This window comes from Melospiza melodia, unplaced genomic scaffold, assembly GCF_035770615.1.
Source record: "Melospiza melodia melodia isolate bMelMel2 unplaced genomic scaffold, bMelMel2.pri scaffold_148, whole genome shotgun sequence".
NCBI classification, from domain to species: domain Eukaryota; kingdom Metazoa; phylum Chordata; class Aves; order Passeriformes; family Passerellidae; genus Melospiza; species Melospiza melodia.
The window spans coordinates 275,872-296,806 of record NW_026948512.1 but is presented as its reverse complement, the minus strand read 5'-3'; the positions used below and the strand labels follow the sequence as shown (position 1 = coordinate 296,806).

At 55.2% G+C, this 20,935-nt stretch overlaps 2 protein-coding genes across 2 annotated transcripts in view; one reads left to right on the top strand and one right to left on the bottom strand.

The window, feature by feature from the left end:
* Positions 1-2,026, bottom strand: part of VARS2 (valyl-tRNA synthetase 2, mitochondrial) — a 37,371-nt gene extending 35,345 nt beyond the window's left edge. Inside the window, 4 exon segments of the mRNA XM_063182068.1 lie at positions 21-45; positions 535-615; positions 1,784-1,931; positions 1,991-2,026. Coding sequence (XP_063038138.1) covers positions 21-45; positions 535-615; positions 1,784-1,931; positions 1,991-2,026 — 290 coding nt within the window.
* A 149-nt stretch (positions 2,027-2,175) lies between these two features.
* GTF2H4 (general transcription factor IIH subunit 4) lies at positions 2,176-20,086 on the top strand. Its single transcript, XM_063182067.1, is given in 23 exon segments — positions 2,176-2,198; positions 2,981-3,098; positions 4,095-4,199; positions 5,969-6,059; positions 6,061-6,101; positions 7,455-7,482; positions 7,485-7,508; positions 7,511-7,555; positions 7,652-7,672; positions 7,675-7,725; positions 8,063-8,079; positions 8,993-9,053; positions 9,055-9,097; positions 9,814-9,887; positions 10,905-10,988; positions 12,418-12,499; positions 12,576-12,629; positions 13,842-13,972; positions 15,063-15,083; positions 15,085-15,111; positions 16,726-16,736; positions 17,266-17,345; positions 18,433-20,086. Coding segments are annotated over 22 exon segments (1,377 nt in total). The 5' UTR covers positions 2,176-2,198; positions 2,981-2,985; the 3' UTR covers positions 18,606-20,086.
* Positions 20,087-20,935: the final 849 nt, after the last annotated feature.

The window sequence follows — 20,935 nt, the reverse complement described above, 5'->3', positions numbered from 1 at the left end:
CCCCAAACTCAGGGCTGTACCTGGGGGGGAGGGGCACGCCCGTGGCTGTGGCCCCCCCCAAAAAAAATGGCACCTCAGGGGGGTGGCACCCCAAAAATCCCAAAAATTCACCCAAAAATCCCCCAAAAATCCCAAAATTCCACCAAAATCCTCTCAAAATTCATCAAAATCTGCTCAAAATTCATCAAAATTCATTAAAATCACCCCAAAATTCCACCCAAAATCACCCAAAAACCTGCTCAAAATCAGCTCAAAATTCATCAAAATCAGCCAAAATTCCACCCCAAAATACCCAAAAATCCGTTCAAAATCTGCTCAAAATTCATCAAAATCCACTCCAAATCGGCTGAAATCCACCCCAAAATTGACCAAAACCACCCCAAACTCAGGGCTGTGCCCGGGGGGGAGGGGCACGCCCGTGGCTGTGTCCCCCCAAAAAAATGGCACCTCAGGGGGGTGGCACCCCAAAACCCCCCCGAATTACCCAAATCCCCCCAAAATCCCCCAAATCCCCCCGAATTTCCCCGTTTTTACCCTTTTTGCCGTCGGGCCCCAGCGGGTGCCGATATTCCACCTCAGCCTGGGGGCTCCAGCCTTGGGCAGCGGCTGCGGCGCCTGCGGGACCAGTATAAACCAGTATGGACCACTATAAACCAGTACGGACCAGTATAAACCAGTACGGACCAGTAAAAACCAGTACGGACCAGTATAAACCAATACGGACCAGTACAAACCAGTATGGACCAGTATAAACCAGTACGGACCAGTATGGACCAGTATAAACCAGTACGGACCAGTATAAACCAGTATGGGCCAGTACGGAACAGTATAAACCAGTATGGAGTAGTATAAACCACTATGAACCAGTATGGACCAGTATAAAACAGTACAGACCAGCACAAACCAATAGAAACCAATATAAACCGGTACAAACCAATATAAATAAATATAAACCAGTATAAACCAATATAAACCAATATAAACCAGTATAAACCAACCTAAAGCAATACAAACCAGTATAACCCTATTTAAACCAATTTAAACCAATATAAACCAGCACAAACCAACTTGAACCAATATAAACCAATATAAGCCAATATAAACTAGCATAAACCACTATAAACCAATTTAATTTAAACCAATATAAACCAGTATAAACCAATATAAACCAGTACAAACCAGTACAAAGCGCCTAAAACCAGCCCAGACCAACACATACCAGTACAAAGCAGGGCCTGGCCCAGTTTGTCCCAGTCCATCCCAGTGCCCCCAGTCCCCCCCCAGTCCATCCCAGTCCATCCCAGTCCTCTCCCAGTCCCTCCCAGTGCCCCTCAATCCCCTCCCAGTGCCCCCAGTCCACTCCCAGTCCCCCAAATCCATTCCCATCCCCTCCAAGTCCCTCCCAGTGCCCCCCAGTCCATTCCCAGTCCCCCCCCAGTCTTTCCCAGTTCATCCCATTCCCCCCCAGTCCCTCCCAGTGCCCCTCAATCCCCTCCCAGTCCCCCCCAGTCCCCCAAATCCATTCCCAATCCCCTCCCAGTCCCCCCAAATCCTCTCCCAGTAACTCCCAGTCCCCCCAAATCCCCTCCCAGTCCCTCCCAGTCCCCCCCAATCCATTCCCAATCCCCTCCCAGTCTCTCCCAATCCCCCCAATCCCCTCCCAGTCCCCCCAAATCCATTCCAAATCCCCTCCAGTCCCTCCCAATCCCCCCAAATCCTCTCCCACTCCCTCCAGTCCATCCCAGTACCCCCCAATCCCCTCCCAGTCCCTCCATTTCCTCACCTTCCCCTCCCTCTCCCCTCTCTCCCTCCTCAGCCGCAGCCGCTTCTCCCTCTGCTCGCGGCCCCGCAGCCTCGCCCGCTCGGGCCCGTCCCAGCCGGGGCTCCCGGGGCTCTCGGCGGCCGGAGGGGTCCCCGGCGAGCCGCTCCCGCTGCTCCAGCGGCCGGGCCGGGCCCGGGGAGCCCCGGGAGGCCCCAAAATCCGGGGGGCGCCGAGGGCGGCGCGGCTGAGGGAGGGCGCCGCCATCTTGGAACGGGGCGGGGCGGGACACGTGACCGGGGGAAAGGGCGGGAACGGCGTCACGCGACCGGGGGAAAGGGCGGGAACGGCGTCACGTGACCGGGGAAAGGGCGGGATTTTGTTTGTTGGGGGCGTGGCCTCGGCGGGAAGGGGGCGTGGCCTCGGGCCGCGGCGTGGGGTGAGTGATCGGGGGGGATTTGGGGGAAATTTGGGGAAATTTGGGGTTAATTGGGGGTTGCGTTAATTGGGGTTCATTTGGGTTAATTGAGGGGCTTCGGTAATTGGGGTTAATTGAGGGGCGTGGTGTAATTTGGGGTTTATTGGTGTTAATTAACCAATGTTAATTAACCCGTGTGTAACCCAGGTGTATCTCAGGTTATTATCTGTGTGTAACCCGTGTGTATCCCATGTGTAACCCGTGTGTAACCCGCGTGTAACCCACGTGTAACCCAGGTGTATCTCAGGTTATTACCCGTGTGTAACCTGTGTGTAACCCGTGTGTAGCCCGTGTGTAACCCGTGTGTAACCCGCGTGTAACCCGCGTGTAACCCAGGTGTATCTCAGGTTATTACCCGTGTGTAACCGTGTGTAACCCGCGTGTAACCCGTGTGTAACCCAGGTGTAACCCAGGTGTATCTCAGGTTATTACCCGTGTGTAACCCGTGTGTAGCCCGTGTGTAACCCAGGTGTAACCCAGGTGTAACCCAGGTGTATCTCAGGTTATTACCCGTGTGTAACCCGCGTGTAACCCGTGTGTAACCCGTGTGTAGCAGGCGCCATGTCGCGGGTGCAGCTCCAGTGCAAGAACCTGCAGCAGTTCCTGCCCCGTGTGTAACCCAGGTGTAACCCACGTGTAACCCAGGTGTATCTCAGGTTATTACCCAGGTGTAACCCAGGTGTATCTCAGGTTATTACCGTGTGTAACCCGTGTGTAACCCGTGTGTAACCCGTGTGTAGCAGGCGCCATGTCGCGGGTGCAGCTCCAGTGCAAGAACCTGCAGCAGTTCCTGCGCGGGCTCAGCCCCCCCACCCTGGACCGGCTCTACGGGCACCCGGCCACCTGCCTGGCCGTCTTCAGGTCAGTAATTAGCGCTAATTAATGCTAATTAGTGCTAATTAACCCTTCATTATCTCTTAATTGACTTTTTCTTAGGTCTTTATTGAGTTAAACTGAGTGAAAATATCCCCAAATTAAAGCTAAATATCCCAAAATAACCTTGTGTCACCTGCCTGGCCGTGTTCAGGTCAGTAATTAGCGCTAATTAGCACTAACTAACCCTTAATTATCTCTTAATTAACCTTTTATTAGGTCTTTATTAACTCAAAGTAAGTGCAAATATCCCCAAATTAAAGCTAAATATCCCAAAATAACCTAGTGCCACCTGCCTGGCCCTGTTCAGGTGAGCTAATTAGCACTAATTAGGGCTAATTAACCCTTAATTATCCCTTAATTAACCTTTTATTAGTTCTTTATTAACTCAAATTAAGTGAAAGTATCCCCTAATTAAAGCTAAATATCCCAGAATAACCCAGTGCCACCTGCCTGGCCGTCTTCAGGTGAGCTAATTAGCGCTAATTAATACTAATTAGCGCTAATTAACCCTTAATTAACCTTTTATTGGCTCTTTATTAACTCAAACTAAGTGAAAATATCCCCAAATTAAAGCTAAACATTTGAAAATAACCCAGTGCCACCTGCCTGGCTGCCTTCAGGTGGGACTCATTGGTCCTAATTAACACTAATTAACGCTAATTAGCCCATGACCCTTCCTGGGGTGTTCAGGCTGACACAAAATACCCAAAATATTCCTAAAATCCCTAATTAACGTAAAATAGCCCCGCGCCACCCACCTGGCTGCGTTCAGGTGGGATTCACTGACCCTAATTAACGCTAATTAGCGCTAATTAACCCCGTGACCCCTTCCTGGTGGTGTTCAGGTTGACACAAAATACCCAAAATATCCCTATAGAAAATCCTGGTAAATGCAAAATGACGCTGTGCCACCTACCTGGCTGCGTTCAGGTGGCACTCACTGACCCTAATTAGCGCTAATTAACGCTAATTACCGCGCAGGGAGCTGCCGGGGCTGGCGCAGGCCGGGGTGCTGCGGATGCTGTTCCTGGAGCAGCCGCTGCCCCAGGCGGCCGTGGGGCTCTGGGTCAAGAAGGAGCACAGCAGGTGGGGATGGGGGATTGGGGGATTTGGGGGGAATTTGGGGGGTCCCCGAGGGTCCCGGAGGGATTTTGGGGGGATTTTGGGGGATTTTGGGGGTCCTTGGGGGATTTGGGGGAAATCTGGGGGGTCTAGATGGTGAAATTTGGGGTTTTTGGAAGGTGGCTTTGGGTCAAGAAGGAGCACAGCAGGTGGGGATGGGGGATTTGGGGATTTGGGGGGATTTGGGGGGTCCCCGAGGGTCCTGGGGTGGAGTTTGGGGGTCCTGGGGCGGATTTTGGGGGATTTTGGGGGATTTTGGGGGTCCTTGGGGGGATTTGGGGGGAAATCTGGGGGGTCTAGATGGTGAAATTTGGGGTTTTTGGAAGGTGGCTTTGGGTCAAGAAGGAGCACAGCAGGTGGGGATGGGGGATTTGGGGGGATTTGGGGGGTCCCCGAGGGTCCTGGGGTGGAGTTTGGGGGTCCTGGGGTGGATTTTGGGGGGATTTTGGATTTTGGGCGGGATTTTGGGGGATTTTGGGGGTCCTGGGTGGATTTTGGGCGGCAATTTGGGGTTTTTGGGGGGCAGTTTTGGATCAAGAAGGAGCACAGGAAATGGGTCTGGGGGCGGTTTTGGGGGTCCTGGGGTGGATTTTGGGGGTCCCCGAGGGTCCTGGGGTGGAGTTTGGGGGGATTTTGGGGGTCCTGGGGGGGATTTTGGGGGAAATCTGGGGGGTCCGGATGGTGAAATTTGGGGTTCTTGGGAGGTGGTTTTGGCTTGAGAAGGGGCACTGGAAATGGGCTGGGGGCGTTTTGGAGGCTCTGGGGGGATTTTGGGGGGGAAGTTTCAGGGATTTTGGGGATCCTGGGGTGGATTTAGGGGGTGCCCGAGGGGTCCCGGGGTGGATTTTGGGCGATTTTGTGCGATTTTGGTGCGGTTTGTGTGGTTTTGGAGCTGTTTTCTTTGATTTGGGGTGATTTTGGGGTGATTTTGTGCGATTTTGGGTGCGGTTTGTGTAATTTTGGAGCTGTTTTGTGTGGTTTTGGGGTGATTTTCTGTGATTTTGGGGCGATTTTGTGTGATTTTTGGTGAGGTTTGTGTAATTTTGGAGCTGTTTTGTGTGATTTTGGGGTGATTTTCTGTGATTTTGGGGCGATTTTGTGCGATTTTGGTGCGGTTTGTGCAATTTTGGTGCGGTTTATGTGATTTTGGTGCTGTTTTCTGTGATTTTGGGGCGCATTTTGTGTGATTTTGGTGAGGTTTGTGCAATTTTGGTGCGGTTTATGTGATTTTGGTGCTGTTTTCTGTGATTTTGGGGCGATTTTGTGCAATTTTGGTGCGGTTTGTGTGATTTTGGAGCTGTTCTGTGTGATTTCGGGGTGATTTTGGGGTGATTTTCTGTGATTTTGGGGCGATTTTGTGCGATTTCGGTGCGGTTTGTGTAATTTTTGGGGTGATTTTCTGTGATTTTGGGGTGATTTTGTGTGATTTTGGGGTGATTTTTGTGTGATTTTGGGGTGATTTTGTGGCGATTTTGTGCGATTTCGGCGCGGTTTGCGTGGTTTTGGAGCTGTTCTGTATTATTTTGGAGCTGTTTTCTGTGATTTTGGGGTGATTTTCTGTGATTTTGGGGTGATTTTGTGGCGATTTTGTGCGATTTCGGCGCGGTTTGCGTGGTTTTGGAGCTGTTCTGTATGATTTTGGAGCTGTTTTCTGTGATTTTGGGGTGATTTTCTGTGATTTTGGGGTGATTTTGTGGCGATTTTGTGCGATTTCGGCGCGGTTTGCGTTGCAGGGAGCAGCAGCAGAGCCAGGAGGTGCTGCTGGAGCTGCGCCTGTGGCACCCCCACACCCTCCCGGGGGGGCTCCCGGGGGTCGCCCTGCACCCCCAACTTCCGACAGAACCTGAGGGTGGCCCTGCTCGGGGGGTGAGTGGGGGCAAAAATGGGGAAAAAAACGTGAAAATGGGGAAAAAATGGGAGGAAAACGGAGGAAAAATGGGGGGGTGAAAATCAGAAAAAATGGGGAAAAAATAAGGGGAAAATGGGGATAAAATTGGGGGGAAAATCAGAAAAAGATGGGGAGAAATGAAAGTAAAAGCCAGGAAAAAATGGGGGGGGAAAATCAGAAAATATGGGGAAAGTGGGGAAAAGCCAGGAAAAATTGGGTGGAAAATGAGGGAAAAAATCCGGGAAAATAGGGAAAAAATGGGGGGAAAACGAAGGAAAAATGGGGGGTAAAAATAAAAAAAAATGGGGAAAAAATAAGGGGAAAATGGGGATAAAGTTGGGGGAAAATCAGAAAAGATGGGGGGGGGAAGGCGGAAAAAATGAACAGGGGAGTCAGAAAAAATGGGGAAAAAAGGCAGAAAAAATGGGGGGTGAGTGGGGAAAAAATGAGGGGGAATGGTAAAAAAAATGAGGGGGGGGAAATCAGAAAAAGATGGGGGAGAAATGAGAGTAAAAACCAGAAAAAATGGGGGGGGAAATCAGAAAATATGGGGGAAAATGGGGAAAAAGTCACGAAAAATTGGGGGGAAATGAGGGAAAAAATCTGGAAAAATTGGGGGAAAATGGAGGGACAATCAGAAAAAATGGGGGAGGGAATGGGGAAAAATGGGCAGAAAATGGGGGGAAAAATAAGAAGAAATTAGGGAAAAATGGGCAGAAAACGGGGGGGAAAAATCGGCTGATTTTGGGGGTTCCCTCAGGGCCAAGGCCTATGTGGGAATTTAGGCCAAACAACCAGAGAATCGGGATTTATGAGGGATTTTTTGGACGCTTTTGGGACTTTCTGTGTCTGGGGGTTTTGGGGGGCGATTTTTGGGGTTTTTGGGGTGATTTTTGGGGTCCAAATCCCCTCAGGGTGATGCTTTTGTGGGGTCCTACAGCAGCAAGGCCCGTGTGGGAATTTAGGCCAAACAACAAGAAAATCAAGATTTATGAAGGGATTTTTGGACACTTTTGGGACTTTCTGTGTCTGGGGGTACTGTGGGGTGGTTTTGGGGGTTTTTGGGATGTTTTTTTGTGGGTTTTTGGGGGTTTGGGATTTTTTTTTTGTGGTTTTTGGGGCCCAATTTCCCTCACAGGGGCTGATTTTGGGGGTTCCCCCAGAGCTGAGGCCTCTGTGGGAATTTAGGCTGAACGACCAGAAAATTGGGATTTATGAAGGGATTTCGGGAAGATTTGGGATTTTCTGTGTCTGGGGGTTTTGTGGGGTGGTTTTTGGGTTTTTTTGGGGTGCTGACCCCCCCGGGGGCTGCGTTTTTGGGGTCCTGACAGGGGCAAGGCCTGGTCGGACGACACGGCCCCCCGCTGGGCCCGGACCGGCACGCCCCGCGACGTTCCCCGCCCTGGACAAATACGCCGAGGAGCGCTGGGAGGTTGGAACTGGGATATTTTGGGGCATTTAATGGGATCTTATGGGATTTTGGGGGGTTTTGGGGGTGTAAAAGAGTCTAAATTTTTATTATTTCCAGGTGGTTTTGCACTTCATGGTCGGGGTCCCCCGAGCGCGGCCGTCAGCCAGGACCTGGCGCAGCTGCTGGTGCAGGCCCGGGCTCATGAAGAGGTTTGGGAATTTGGGAAATTTGGGAATTTTGGGGGAATTTTTGGGATTTAGGGGGTTCTGAGGGGTTTTAGGGAGAATTTGGAGAGATTTGGGGAGTTTTTCGTGGTTTTGGCAGGATTTCGTGGCCTGGTGCAGCTGCTGGTGCAGGCCGGCCTCATGAAGAGTTTTGGGGGATTTTGGGGAAATTTTTGGGGTTTTGGGACGTTTTTTGGGGGGTCCTGAGGAGATTTAAAGGGAATTTGGGGAGGATTTAAAGGGATTTGGATTTTTTTAGGGATTTTTTTAGGTTTTTTTCAGAGAGATTTTGGGCCTGGTGCAGGCCGGGCTCATGAAGAAGTTTGGGGAAATTTGGGGGGAATTTGAGGCATTTGGGGGGGAATTTGGGGGATTTTGGGGGTCCTGGAAGGTTTGGAGGGGGATTTAGGGCCCCTCCCCAATTTTTGGCTCACCAGCGAGGGGGGAATTGGGGTTTTTGGGGGGGGATTTGGGGCCGATTTAGATGGAATTTAGGGAGGATTTTGGGGAGGATTTTATTGGATTTTAGGGGAGATTTTGGGGCAATTTAATTGGATTTTAGGGGAGATTTTGGGGCAATTTAATTGGATTTTAGGGGAGATTTTGGGCCAATTTAGATGGAATTTAGGGAGGATTTTGGGCCAATTTAATGGAATTTTGGGGAGGATTTTGGGCTGATTTAATGGGATTTTAGGGGGGATTTTGGGCCGATTTAATTGGATTTAAGAGGGAATTTTGGGCCAGTTCAGTTGGATTTTGGGGTGCTGTGACTTTGGGGTGATTCCTGCCGATTCAGGGATTTTCTGACTCCCTTTCCCCATTTTTTGGGGTGCCCAGCGAGGGGGAAATTGGGGTTTTTGGGGGGGGATTTGGGGCCGATTTAGATGGAATTTAGGGAGGATTTTGGGGAGGATTTTATGGATTTTAGGGGAGATTTTGGGGCAATTTAATTGATTTTAGGGGAGATTTTGGGCCAATTTAATTAGATTTTAGGGAGGATTTTGGGCCAATTTAGATGGAATTTAGGGAGATTTTGGGCCAATTTAATGGAATTTTGGGGCGGATTTTGGGCTGATTTAATGGGATTTTAGGGGGGATTTTGGGCCAATTTAATTGGATTTTAGAGGGAATTTTGGGCCAGTTCAGTTGGATTTTGGGGTGCTGTGACTTTGGGGTGATTCCTGCCGATTCAGGGATTTTCTGACTCCCTTTCCCCATTTTTTGGGGTCCCCAGCGAGGGGGGGGAGCCCCCCTGCATCACCTCGGCCGGGTTCCAGTTCCTGCTGCTCGACACCCCCCGCCCAGCTCTGGTTCTTCATCCTGCAGTACCTCAGGGGGGGCCGAGGTCAGGGAGCCCCAAAACCCCCCCAAAATTCGGGTTCAGGGGAGCCCCGAAACCCCCAAAATTGTGGGGACCCCAAAAAACCCCGAATTCGCCTCAAAAACGACGCCCTGGGGTCGGGGGTTTTGTCATCCGGGGGGGGAAATCCCGAAATTTGGGGGGGTCCCGAAATTTGGGGGGGGGTCCAAAATTTGAGGGGGGGTCCAAAATTTGAGGGGGGGGTCCCAAGATTTGGGAGGGTCCCAAAATGTGGGGGAGTTCCCAAAAATTCTGGGGATTTCTCCAAATTTTGGTTTTTTTTTTTTTCCCAAATTTGAAGCTTTTTCCCAATCTGGGGAAGTTCCCAAATTTGGGGGAGTTCCCAAAAATTCTGGGGGATTTCTGCAAATTTTGGGGTTTTTTCCCCCAAATTTGAAGCTTTTTCCCAAGCTGGGGAAGTTCCCAAAATTGGGGGAGCCCTGAAATTTGGGGGGGTCCAAAAATCTGGGGGGAGGCCCAAGATTTGGGGGGATCTCCCTAAAATTTTGGGGAGTTCCCAAAAGTTTTTGGGGGATTTCTCCAAAATTTTGGGGTTTTTTTGTTTTTTTTTTTTTTTCCCCAAATTTGAGGCTTTTACCAAAATCCGAGGAATTTCCCCAAATTTGGGTTGGGGGGGGTCCCCAAATTTCCCAAATTTGGGGTCGGGGGTCCCCCAAAATCTCCCTGTGCCCCTCCCCAGGCGCGGGGGATGGACCTGGTGGAGATCCTGAACTTCCTGTTCCAGCTGAGCTTCTCCACACTGGGAAAGGTGGGAACTGGGACGGACTGGGAGGGACTGGGAGGGACTGGGAGGGACTGGGAATGGAGTTACGGACACTGGGATGGACTGGGAGGGGATTGGGTTAAACTGGGATGGGACTGGGAGGGACTGGGAGTGGAGTTATGGACACTGGGATGGACTGGGAGGGGATTGGTTAAACTGGGAGGGACTGGGAGGGACTGGGAGTGGAGTTATGGACATTGGGACGGACTGGGAGCAAACTGGGAGGGACTGGGATGAGATTGGGTTAAACTGGGATGGACTGGGACGGACTGGGAGGACTGGGAATGGAGTTATGGGTACTGGGATGGACTGGGAGCAAACTGGGTTAAACTGGGATGGACTGGGAGGGACCTGGTGGAGATCCTGAACTTCCTGTTCCAGCTGAGCTTCTCCACACTGGGAAAGGTGGGAACTGGGAGGGACTGGGAGGGACTGGGAGGGACTGGGAATGGAGCTATGGACACTGGGATGGACTGGGAGCAAACTGGGAGGGACTGGGTTAAACTGGGATGGACTGGGAATGGAGTTATGGACACTGGATGGACTGGGAGGGACTGGGTTAAACTGGGATGGACTGGGATGAACTGGGATGAACTGGGAGGGACTGGGAATGGAGTTAGGGACACTGGGAGGGACTGGGTTAAACTGGGAGGGACTGGGATGGACTGGGATGAACTGGACTGTTCCTGAAAGACTGAGAACATTCTGGAGGTTACTGGGGGTAACTGGGATGAACTGGGAGCTCACTGTCCAAGCTGGTGCAAACTGGTCCATACTGGTGCAAACTGGTGTAAACTGGTCCGTACTGGTGCAAACTGTCCGTACTGGTGCAAACTGGTCCGTACTGGTGCAGACTGGTCCGTACTGGTGCAAACTGGTCCGTACTGGTGCAAACTGGTCCGTACTGTGCAGACTGGTCCATACTGGTGCAAACTGGTCCGTACTGGTGCAGACTGGTCCGTACTGGTGCAAACTGGTCCGTACTGGTGCGTACCGGTGCAGGATTACTCGGTGGAGGGCATGAGCGAGTCGCTGCTGACGTTCCTGCAGCACCTGAGGGAGTTCGGGCTGGTGTTCCAGAGGAAGGTGAACTGGGAGCACTGGGAGCACTGGGAGGGAACTGGGAGGGACACAGGGGATACTGGGAGGGACTGGGAGCACTGGGACAGCATTGAGGGACACTGGGAAGGGACTGGGGGGCACTGGGAGGGACTGGGAGGGAACTGGGAGGGACTGGGAGGGGACTGGGAGCACTGGGAGGGGACTGGAGGGACTGGAGGGAAATAGGGGATACTGGGAGGGACTGGGAGCACTGGGAGGGACTGGGAGGGACACAGGGGATACTGGGAGGGACTGGGAGCACTGGGATGGGACTGGGAGGGAAATAGGGGATACTGGGAGGGACTGGGAGCACTGGAGGGGACTGGGAGGGCATTGAGGGACACTGGGAGGGACCTGGGAGGGAAATAGGGGATACTGGGAGGGACTGGGAGGGGACTGGGAGCACTGGGAGGGACTGGGAGGGACACAGGGAGGGACACAGGGGATACTGGGAGCACTGGGAGGGACTGGGAGGGACACAGGGGACACTGGGAGGGAACTGGGAGCACTGGGAGGGGCACAGGGGACACTGGGAGGGACATTTGGGGACACTGGGAGGGACTGGGAGCACTGGGACAGCATTGAGGGACACTGGGAAGGGACTGGGGGGCACTGGGAGGGACTGGGAGGGAAATAGGGGATACTGGGAGGGACACTGGGAGGGGACTGGGAGCACTGGGAGGGACTGGGAGGGACACAGGGAGGGACACAGGGGATACTGGGAGCACTGGGAGGGACTGGGAGGACATTGAGGGACACTGGGAGGGAACTGGGAGCACTGGAGGGAACTGGGAGCACTGGGAGGGGCACAGGGGACACTGGGAGGGACATTTGGGGACACTGGGAGGGGGCTGGGAGGTGCCGGGACAGCTCCTGGGACACTTGGGGACACTTGGGGACATTTGGGGACAGCTCCTGGGACACTTGGGGACACTTGGGGACATTTGGGGACAGCTCCTGGACACTTGGGGACACTTGGGGACATTTGGGGACAGCTCCTGGGACACTTGGGGACACTTGGGGACATTTGGGGACACCGGGGACAGCTCTGGGGACATTTGGGGACATTGGGGACATTTGGGGACAGCTCCTGGGGACATTTGGGGACACCAGGGACAGCTCCTGGGACACTTGGGGACATTTGGGGACACCAAGGACAGCTCCTGGGACACTTGGGGACACCAGGGACAGCTCCTGGGGACGCTTGGGGACACTTGGGGACAACAGGGACAGCTCCTGGGACATTTGGGGGACACTTGGGGACATTTGGGGACACTTGGGGACACCAGGGACAGCTCCGGGGACATTTGGGGACATGAGGGACAGCTCCTGGGATACTTGGGGACACCGGGGACAGCTCCTGGGACTTTGGGGACATTGGGGACATTGCGGTGACATTGTCCCCCGTCCCCAGCGGAAGTCGCGGCGGTTCTACCCGACCCGCCTGGCCATCGCGCTGGCCTCGGGGACAGCGGGGACATCGCTGGGGACATCGCCGGGGACATCCCCGGGGACAGCGCTGGGGACATCGCTGGGGACATCCCCGGGGACAGCGCTGGGCCACAGAGCCCGACGGGCACGGCTTCATCCTGGTGGAGACCAACTACCGCATCTACGCCTACACAGGTGGCACCGGGGACACCTTGGGGACACCTTGGGGACAGCTGGGGACAGCTGGGGACACCTTGGGGACAGCTGGGGACACTTTGGGGACAGCTGGGGACAGCTGGGGACAGCTGGGGACACCTGGGGACAGCTGGGGACACCTTGGGGACAGCTGGGGACACCGAGGGACACCTGGGGGACACCTGGGGACAGCTGGGGACACCTTGGGGACACCTGGGGACACCTTGGGGACACTTTGGGGACAACTGGGGACACCTTGGGGACAGCTGGGGACACTTTGGGGACACCTGGGGACAGCTGGGGACAGCTGGGGGACACCTGGGGACACCTTGGGGACACCTTGGGGACACTTTGGGGACACCTGGGGACAGCTGGGGGACACCTGGGGACACCTGGGGGACACCTGGGGACACCTGGGGACAGCTGTGTCACCCCCCGTCACCCTTGGTGCCCGCTCGTGTCTCAATGTCCCCGTTAATGTCTGCAGTTCTCTCAATGTCCCCAATGTCCCCAATCCCCAGTGTCCCCAATGTCCCCAATGTCCCCATTAATGTCCTTAAACCCCCAATGTCCTCAATGTCCCCAGTGTCCCCAATGTCCCCAATCCCCCAATGTCCCCATTGTCCCCAATGTCCCCAACGTTCCCATTAATGTCCCCAATGTCCCCAGTGATGTCCTCAATGTCCGAAATTGCCCAATGTCCCCTCAATGTCCCCAATGTCCCCAATGTCCCCATTGTCCCCGCTGTCCCCAGTGTCCCCAGTAATGCCCCAATGTCCCCAATCCCCCCATTGTCCCCAATGTCCCCAATCCCCCCATTGTCCCCAATGTCCCCAATCCCCCCACTGTCCCCACTGTCCCCAATGTCCCCAATCCCCCCACTGTCCCCACTGTCCCCAATGTCCCCAATCCCCAGTGTCCCCAATCCCCCCAATGTCCCCAATCCCCCCAATGTCCCCAATGTCCCCACTGTCCCCAATCCCCCCACTGTCCCCAATGTCCCCAATCCCCCCACTGTCCCCAATGTCCCCAATGTCCCCATTGTCCCCAATGTCCCCAATCCCCCAATGTCCCCATTGTCCCCAATGTCCCCGCTGTCCCCAATCCCCCCAATGTCCCCAGTGTCCCCAATGTCCTCGCCGTCCCCAATCGCCCCGATGTCCCCAGTGTCCCCAGCCGTCCCCTGAATGTCCCCAACGGTGGCGTCCCCAGACTCGGAGCTGCAGGTGGCCCTCATCGCGCTCTTCTCGGAGCTCCTCTATCGCTTCCCCAACCTGGTGGTGGCACAGGTGACAAGGGACAGCGTGCAGGCGGCCATCGCCAACGGCATCACCGCCGACCAGGTGACACCGATGGGGACGTTGGGGGGATTGGGGACGTTGGGGACATCGGGGGGACATTGGGGACAGGGGGGACATTGGGGACATTGGAGACACTGGGGACGTTGGGGACATTGGGGACATTGGGGGGACATTGGGGACACTGGGGGCATTGGGGACATTGGAGACACTGGGGACGTTGGGGACATTGGGGGACATTGGGGACATTGGGGGACATTGGGGACATTGGGGACAGCGTGCAGGCGGCCATCGCCAACGGCATCACCGCCGACCAGGTGACACCGATGGGGACATTGGGGGGGATTGGGGACATTGGGGGGATTGGGGGGATTGGGGACACTGGGGACATTGGGGGCATTGGGGGACATTGGGGACATTGGGGACATTGGGGGCAATGGGGGCATTGGGGGACATTGGGGGACATTGGGGACATTGGGGGCATTGGGGGCATTGGGGACATTGGGGGACATTGGGGACATTGGGGACATTGGGGACACTGGGGACATTGGGGGGATTGGGGACACTGGGGGGCATTGGGGACATTGGGGACATTGAGGGCATTGGGGACACTGGGGGCATTGGGACATTGGAGACACTGGGGACGTTGGGGACATTGGGGACACTGGGACATTGGGGACATTGGGGGGATTGGGGACAGTGGGGACATTGGGGACGTTAATGGGGACATTGGGGGACATTGAAGGGATTGGGAAACATTGGGGGATTGGGGACATTAATGGGGACATTGGGGACACAGGGGGGATTGGGGACAGGGGGACATTGGGGCATTGGGGACACATTGGGGACATTAAGGGCATTGGGGACACTGGGGACAGTGGGGACACGGGGATTTGGGGACACTGGTGACACGGGGACACTGGTGACACAGGGACATTGGGGACACCGGGGGCATTGGGGACACGGGGGTTTGGGGACACTGGTGACACGGGGACATTGGGGACACCGGGGGCATTGGGGACACGGGGGTTTGGGGACACTGGTGACACGGGGGACATTGGGGACACCGGGGGCATTGGGGACACGGGGGTTTGGGGACACTGGTGACACGGGGACGCCGTGTCCCTCCCCACAGATCATTCACTTCCTGCGCACACCGCGCCCACCCCGTGATGGCCAAACAGGTGAGGGGACCCCGAAGGGGGAGCCCAAATCCATTTTGGGGGGTCCCAAATCCATTTTGGGGATCCCAAATCCATTTTGGGGGGTCCCAAATCCATTTTGGGGGTCCCAAATCCATTTTTGGGGATCCCAAATCCATTTTTGGGGGGGTCCCAAATCCATTTTGGGGTAGTCCCAAATGTATTTTGGGGGTATCCCAAATCCCGTGGGGGAGTCCCAAATCCATTTTTGGGGGGTCCCAAATCCATTTTGGGGATCCCAAATCCTCTGGGGGAGTCCCAAATCCATTTTGGGGGTGCCAAATCCATTTTTGGGGGTCCCAAATGTATTTTAGGGGGTCCCAAATTCACTGGGGGGGTCCCGAATTTGGGGCGGTCCCAAATCCATTTTGGGGGGACCTCAAATCCTCTGGGGGATCCCAAATCCTTTGGGGGGCTCCTAAAATCCCATTCCTGGGATTCCTCCCTGTCCCTGTGTCCCTGTCCCTGTCCCCACCGTGTCCCCACTGTGTCCCCATGTCCCCATCGTGTCCCTGTCCTGTGTCCCCGTCCCCGTCCCCACAGTGTCCCCACCGTGTCCCTGTGTCCCTGTCCCCATCGTGTCCCTGGTGTCCCTGTCCCCGTCCCCACCGTGTCCCTGTCCCTGTGTCCCCTGCCCCCATCCCCACCCTGTCCCCACGGTGTCCCCGTGTCCCTGTCCCCATCATGTCCCTGTCCCTGTGTCCCTGTCCCCATGTCCCCATCGTGTCCCTGTCCCTGTGTCCCTGTCCCCATGTCCCCATCGTGTCCCTGTCCCTGTGTCCCTGTCCCCATGTCCCCATCGTGTCCCTGTCCCTGTGTCCCTGTGTCCCCGTCCGCACCGTGTCCCCACGGTGTCCCTGTGTCCCTGTCCCCATCATGTCCCTGTCCCTGTGTCCCTGTCCCCATGTCCCCATCGTGTCCCTGTCCCTGTGTCCCTGTCCCCATGTCCCCATCGTGTCCCTGTCCCTGTGTCCCCCCCATGTCTTCACCATGTCCCCTGTGTCCCCACAGTGTCCCTGTCCCCACGGTGTCCCCACAGTGTCCCTGTCCCTGTCCCCACAGTGTCCTGTCCCCACAGTGTCCCTGTCCCCACAGTGTTCCTGTCCCTGTCCCCACACTGTCCCCACGGTGTCCCCACGGTGTCCCCACATTGTCCCCACATTGTCCCCACGGTGTCCCCGCGGTGTCCCTGTCCCCACAGTGTCCCTGTCCCTGTCCCCACAGTGTCCCTGTCCCCACAGTGTCCCCATGTCCCCACACTGTCCCCACATTGTCCCACGGTGTCCCTGTCCCCACATTGTCCCCACATTGTCCCCACGGTGTCCCTGTTCCTGTCCCCACACTGTCCCCACATTGTCCCCACGGTGTCCCTGTATCCATGTCCCTGTCCCCACGGTGTCCCCACAGTGTCCCTGTCCCCACGGTGTCCCTGTCCCTGTCCCCACACTGTCCCTGCCCCCACGGTGTCCCTGTACTTATCCCTGTCCCCTGTGTCCCATGTCCCCACGGTGTCCCTGTCCCCACACTGTCCCTGTCCCCACACTGTTCCCACATTGTCCCACGGTGTCCCCACACTGTCCCACGGTGTCCCCACAGTGTCCCCCACGGTGTCCCTGTATCCATGTCCTTGACCCCACGGTGTCCCCACACTGTCCCCACAGTGTCCCCATGGTGTCCCCACACTGTCCCCACACTGTCCCCACATTGTCCCCACACTGTCCCCACGGTGTCCCCACATTGTCCCCCACGGTGTCCCTGTATCCATGTCCCTGTCCCCACGGTGTCCCCACAGTGTCCCTGTCCCCACGGTGTCCCTGTCCCTGTCCCCACACTGTCCCTGCCCCCACGGTGTCCCTGTACTTATCCCTGTCCCCTGTGTCCCCATGTCCCCACAGTGTCCCTGTCCCCACACTGTCCCTGTCCCCATGGTGTCCCCACAGTGTCCCTGTATCCATGTCCCTGTCGCCACACTGTCCCTGTCCCACAGTGTTCCCACATTGTCCCACACTGTCCCCACACTGTCCCCACACTGTCCCCACATTGTCCCACACTGTCCCCACGGTGTCCCTGTATCCATGTCTTTGACCCCACACTGTCCCCACGGTGTCCCCACATTGTCCCCCGCGGTGTCCCCAGAGCCCGGGTGCTGCCCCCGACCATCACGGACCAGATCCGGCTCTGGGAGCTCGAGCGGGACCGGCTGCGCTTCTCCGAGGGTCAGTGTCCCCAAGTGTCCCCAACGTGTCCCCAAGGTGTCCCCAAGGTGTCCCCAAGTGTCCACAAAGTGTCCCCAAAGTGTCACCAGGGTGTCCCCAAAGTGTCCACAAAGTGTCCCAAATGTCCCCAAGTGTCCCCAAGTGTCCCCAAAGTGTCCCCAAAGTGTCACCAAGTGTCCCAAAGTGTCCACAAAGTGTCCCCAAAGTGTCACCCAGGGTGTCCCCAAAGTGTCCCCAAAGTGTCCCCAAAGCGTCCCCAAGTGTCCACAAGGTGTCACCAAGGTGTCACCAGGGTGTCCCCAAAGTGTCACCAGGGTGTCACCAAGGTCTAACCAGGCTGTCACCAGGGTATCCCCAGAGTGTCCCCAAATGTCACCAAAGTGTCACCAAGGTGTCATTGGCATGTCCCCAAAGTGTCCCTAGAGAGTTCTGAAAGTGTCCCCAAACAGCGAGGTGACACCAAAGGGGGAAGGTGACACCCAGGCCATGTCCCCAAGGTGGAGGTGACACCACAGGGGGTCGGTGACACCACAGGCCATGTCCCCAAGTGGGGAGGTGACACCAAAGGGGGTTGGTGACACCCACGCCATGTCCCCAAGGTGGGAGGTGACACCAAAGGGAGGAGGTGACACCACAGGCCATGTCCCCAAAGCGGGGAGGTGACACCAAAAGGAGGAGGTGACACCACAGGACATGTCCCCAAGGTGGGAGGTGACACCAAAGGGGGTCGGTGACACCACAGGCCATGTCCCCAAGGTGGGAGGTGACACCAAAGGGGGTCGGTGACACCACAGGCCATGTCCCCAAAGCGGGGAGGTGACACCAAAAGGAGGAGGTGACACCACAGGCCATGTCCCCAAAGTGGGGAGGTGACACCACAGGGGGTCGGTGACACCCAGGCCATGTCCCCAAGGGGGGAGGTGACACCCAGGCCACGTCCCCAAGTGGGGAGGTGACACTCTGTGGACGTCCCCAAAGGAAAACACCAATCCTGGCCACGTCCCCAAGGCGGGGAGCTGCCACCAAAGGTGTGACACCCCGCCCTGGCGTTGTCCCCAAGCTGTCCCCTCCCTCCCCCCCCCCACAGGTGTGCTGTACAACCAGTTCCTGTCCCAGGTGGATTTCGAGGTGCTGCGGGACCACGCCCGCGCCCTGGGCGTGCTGGTGTTCGAGAACCCCGCGCGGCGCCTGATGGTCGTCACCCCCGCGGGGCACCCCGACGTCAAACGCTTCTGGAAGCGCCAGAAACACAACGGCTGACCCCAAAAACCACAAAATACCCAAAATCCCCGAGTTTGGGATGCCCGAAAACCCAAAATCCCGGAATCTGGGTTCCCAAAAATGGCTGAAATCGCCAATTTTGGGTTACTGGGCCACCCCGACGTCAAACGCTTCTGGAAGCGCCAGAAACACAACGGCTGACCACAAAAACCACAAATTCACGGAGTTTGGGATCCCCAAAAACCCCGAAATCCCAAAATCCCGGAGTTTGGGGACAAAAAAACCCCAAACTTTGGGGTTACTGGGGCACCCTGATGGTCGTCACCCCCGCGGGGGCACCCCGACGTCAAACGCTTCTGGAAGCGCCAGAAACACAACGGCTGACCCCCAAAAACCCCGAAATACCCAAAATCACAGAGTTTGGGATCCCCGAAAACCCAAAATCCCGGAATCTGGGTTCCAAAAATGGCTGAAATCGCCAATTTTGGGGTTACTGGGGCACCCCGACGTCAAACGCTTCTGGAAGCGCCAGAAACACAACGGCTGACCACAAAAACCACAAATTCACGGAGTTTGGGATCCCCAAAAACCCCTAAATCCCCAAAATCCCGGAGTTTGGGATCCTAAAATCCTCAAAATCCCGGAGTTTGGGGACAAAAAACCCCGAAATTTGGGGTTATTGGGGCACCCTGATGGTCGTCACCCCCGCGGGGCACCCCGACGTCAAACGCTTCTGGAAGCGCCAGAAACACAATGGCTGATCCCCAAAAAACCCAGAAATACCCAAAATCCCTGAGTTTGGGATCCTAAAATCCTCAAAATCCCAGAGTTTGGGGTCCAAAAATGGCTAAAATTGCCAAATTTGGGGTTACGACGTCAAACGCTTCTGGAAGCGCCAGAAACACAACGGCTGACCCAAAAACCACAAAATACCCCAAATCCCCGAGTTTGGGATCCCCGAAAACCCAAAATCCCGGAATCTGGGTTCCAAAAATGGCTGAAATCACCAATTTTGGGGTTACTGGGGCACCCCGACGTCAAACGCTTCTGGAAGCGCCAGAAACACAACGGCTGACCCCCAAAAAACCCCAAAATACCCAGAATCACAGAGTTTGGGATCCAAAAATCATCAAAATCCCGGAGTTTGGGGACAAAAAACCCCGAAATTTGGGGTTACTGGGGCACCCTGATGGTCGTCACCCCCGCGGGGCACCCCGACGTCAAACGCTTCTGGAAGCGCCAGAAACACAACGGCTGACCCCCAAAAAACCCCGAAATACCCAAAATCCCCGAGTTTGGGATCCCCGAAAACCCAAAATCCCGGAATCTGGGTTCCAAAAATGGCTGAAATCACCAATTTTGGGGTTACTGGGCCACCTCGACGTCAAACGCTTCTGGAAGCGCCAGAAACACAACGGCTGACCCCCAAAAACCCCGAAATACCCAAAATCCCCGAGTTTGGGATCCCCGAAAACCCAAAATCCCGGAATCTGGGTTCCAAAAATGGCTGAAATCACCAATTTTGGGGTTACTGGGGCACCCCGACGTCAAACGCTTCTGGAAGCGCCAGAAACACAACGGCTGACCCCCAAAAACCCCGAAATACCCAGAATCACAGAGTTTGGGGTCCAAAAATCATCAAAATCCCGGAGTTTGGGGACAAAAAAACCCCCGAAATTTGGGGTTATTGGGGCACCCTGATGGTCGTCACCCCCCGCGGGGCACCCCGACGTCAAACGCTTCTGGAAGCGCCAGAAACACAACGGCTGATCCCCAAAAACCCCGAAATACCCAGAATCACAGAGTTTGGGATCCTAAAATCCTCAAAATCCCAGAGTTTGGGGTCCAAAAATGGCTAAAATTGCCAAATTTGGGGTTACGACGTCAAACGCTTCTGGAAGCGCCAGAAACACAACGGCTGACCCCAAAAACCCCTTCGTACCCAAATTTGGGATCCTCGAAAATCCCAAAATCCCAAAATCCTCAAAATTCTGGAGTTCGGGATCCCAAAAACCCCAAACTCCCCAAATTTGCGCTCCTAAAATCCCCCAAATCCCCACATTTGGGGTCCTGGCGCCCAAAATGTCTCCTGCAAATCCAAAATTTCGGATTTGGGATTTTTGGGGTTCCGGGTGCCCCAAAATTTGGGGTCCTGGCGCCTCGTTCCCATAAAAATCCAGGATTAGTAGGGAGAAAAGGTAATTTTTTGTACAAATGCTGTTCTTTTGGGAAGGTTTTTTGTAGTAAAAACGTTTTGAAACAAAAACGTGAAGTTTGGAGAGCCTGAAGGAAAAGTAGATCTTTGGGATTTTGGGGAATTTGGTGAGAAAATCCCGGATTTTGGGGGAGAAAAATTTTAGGATTTTTGG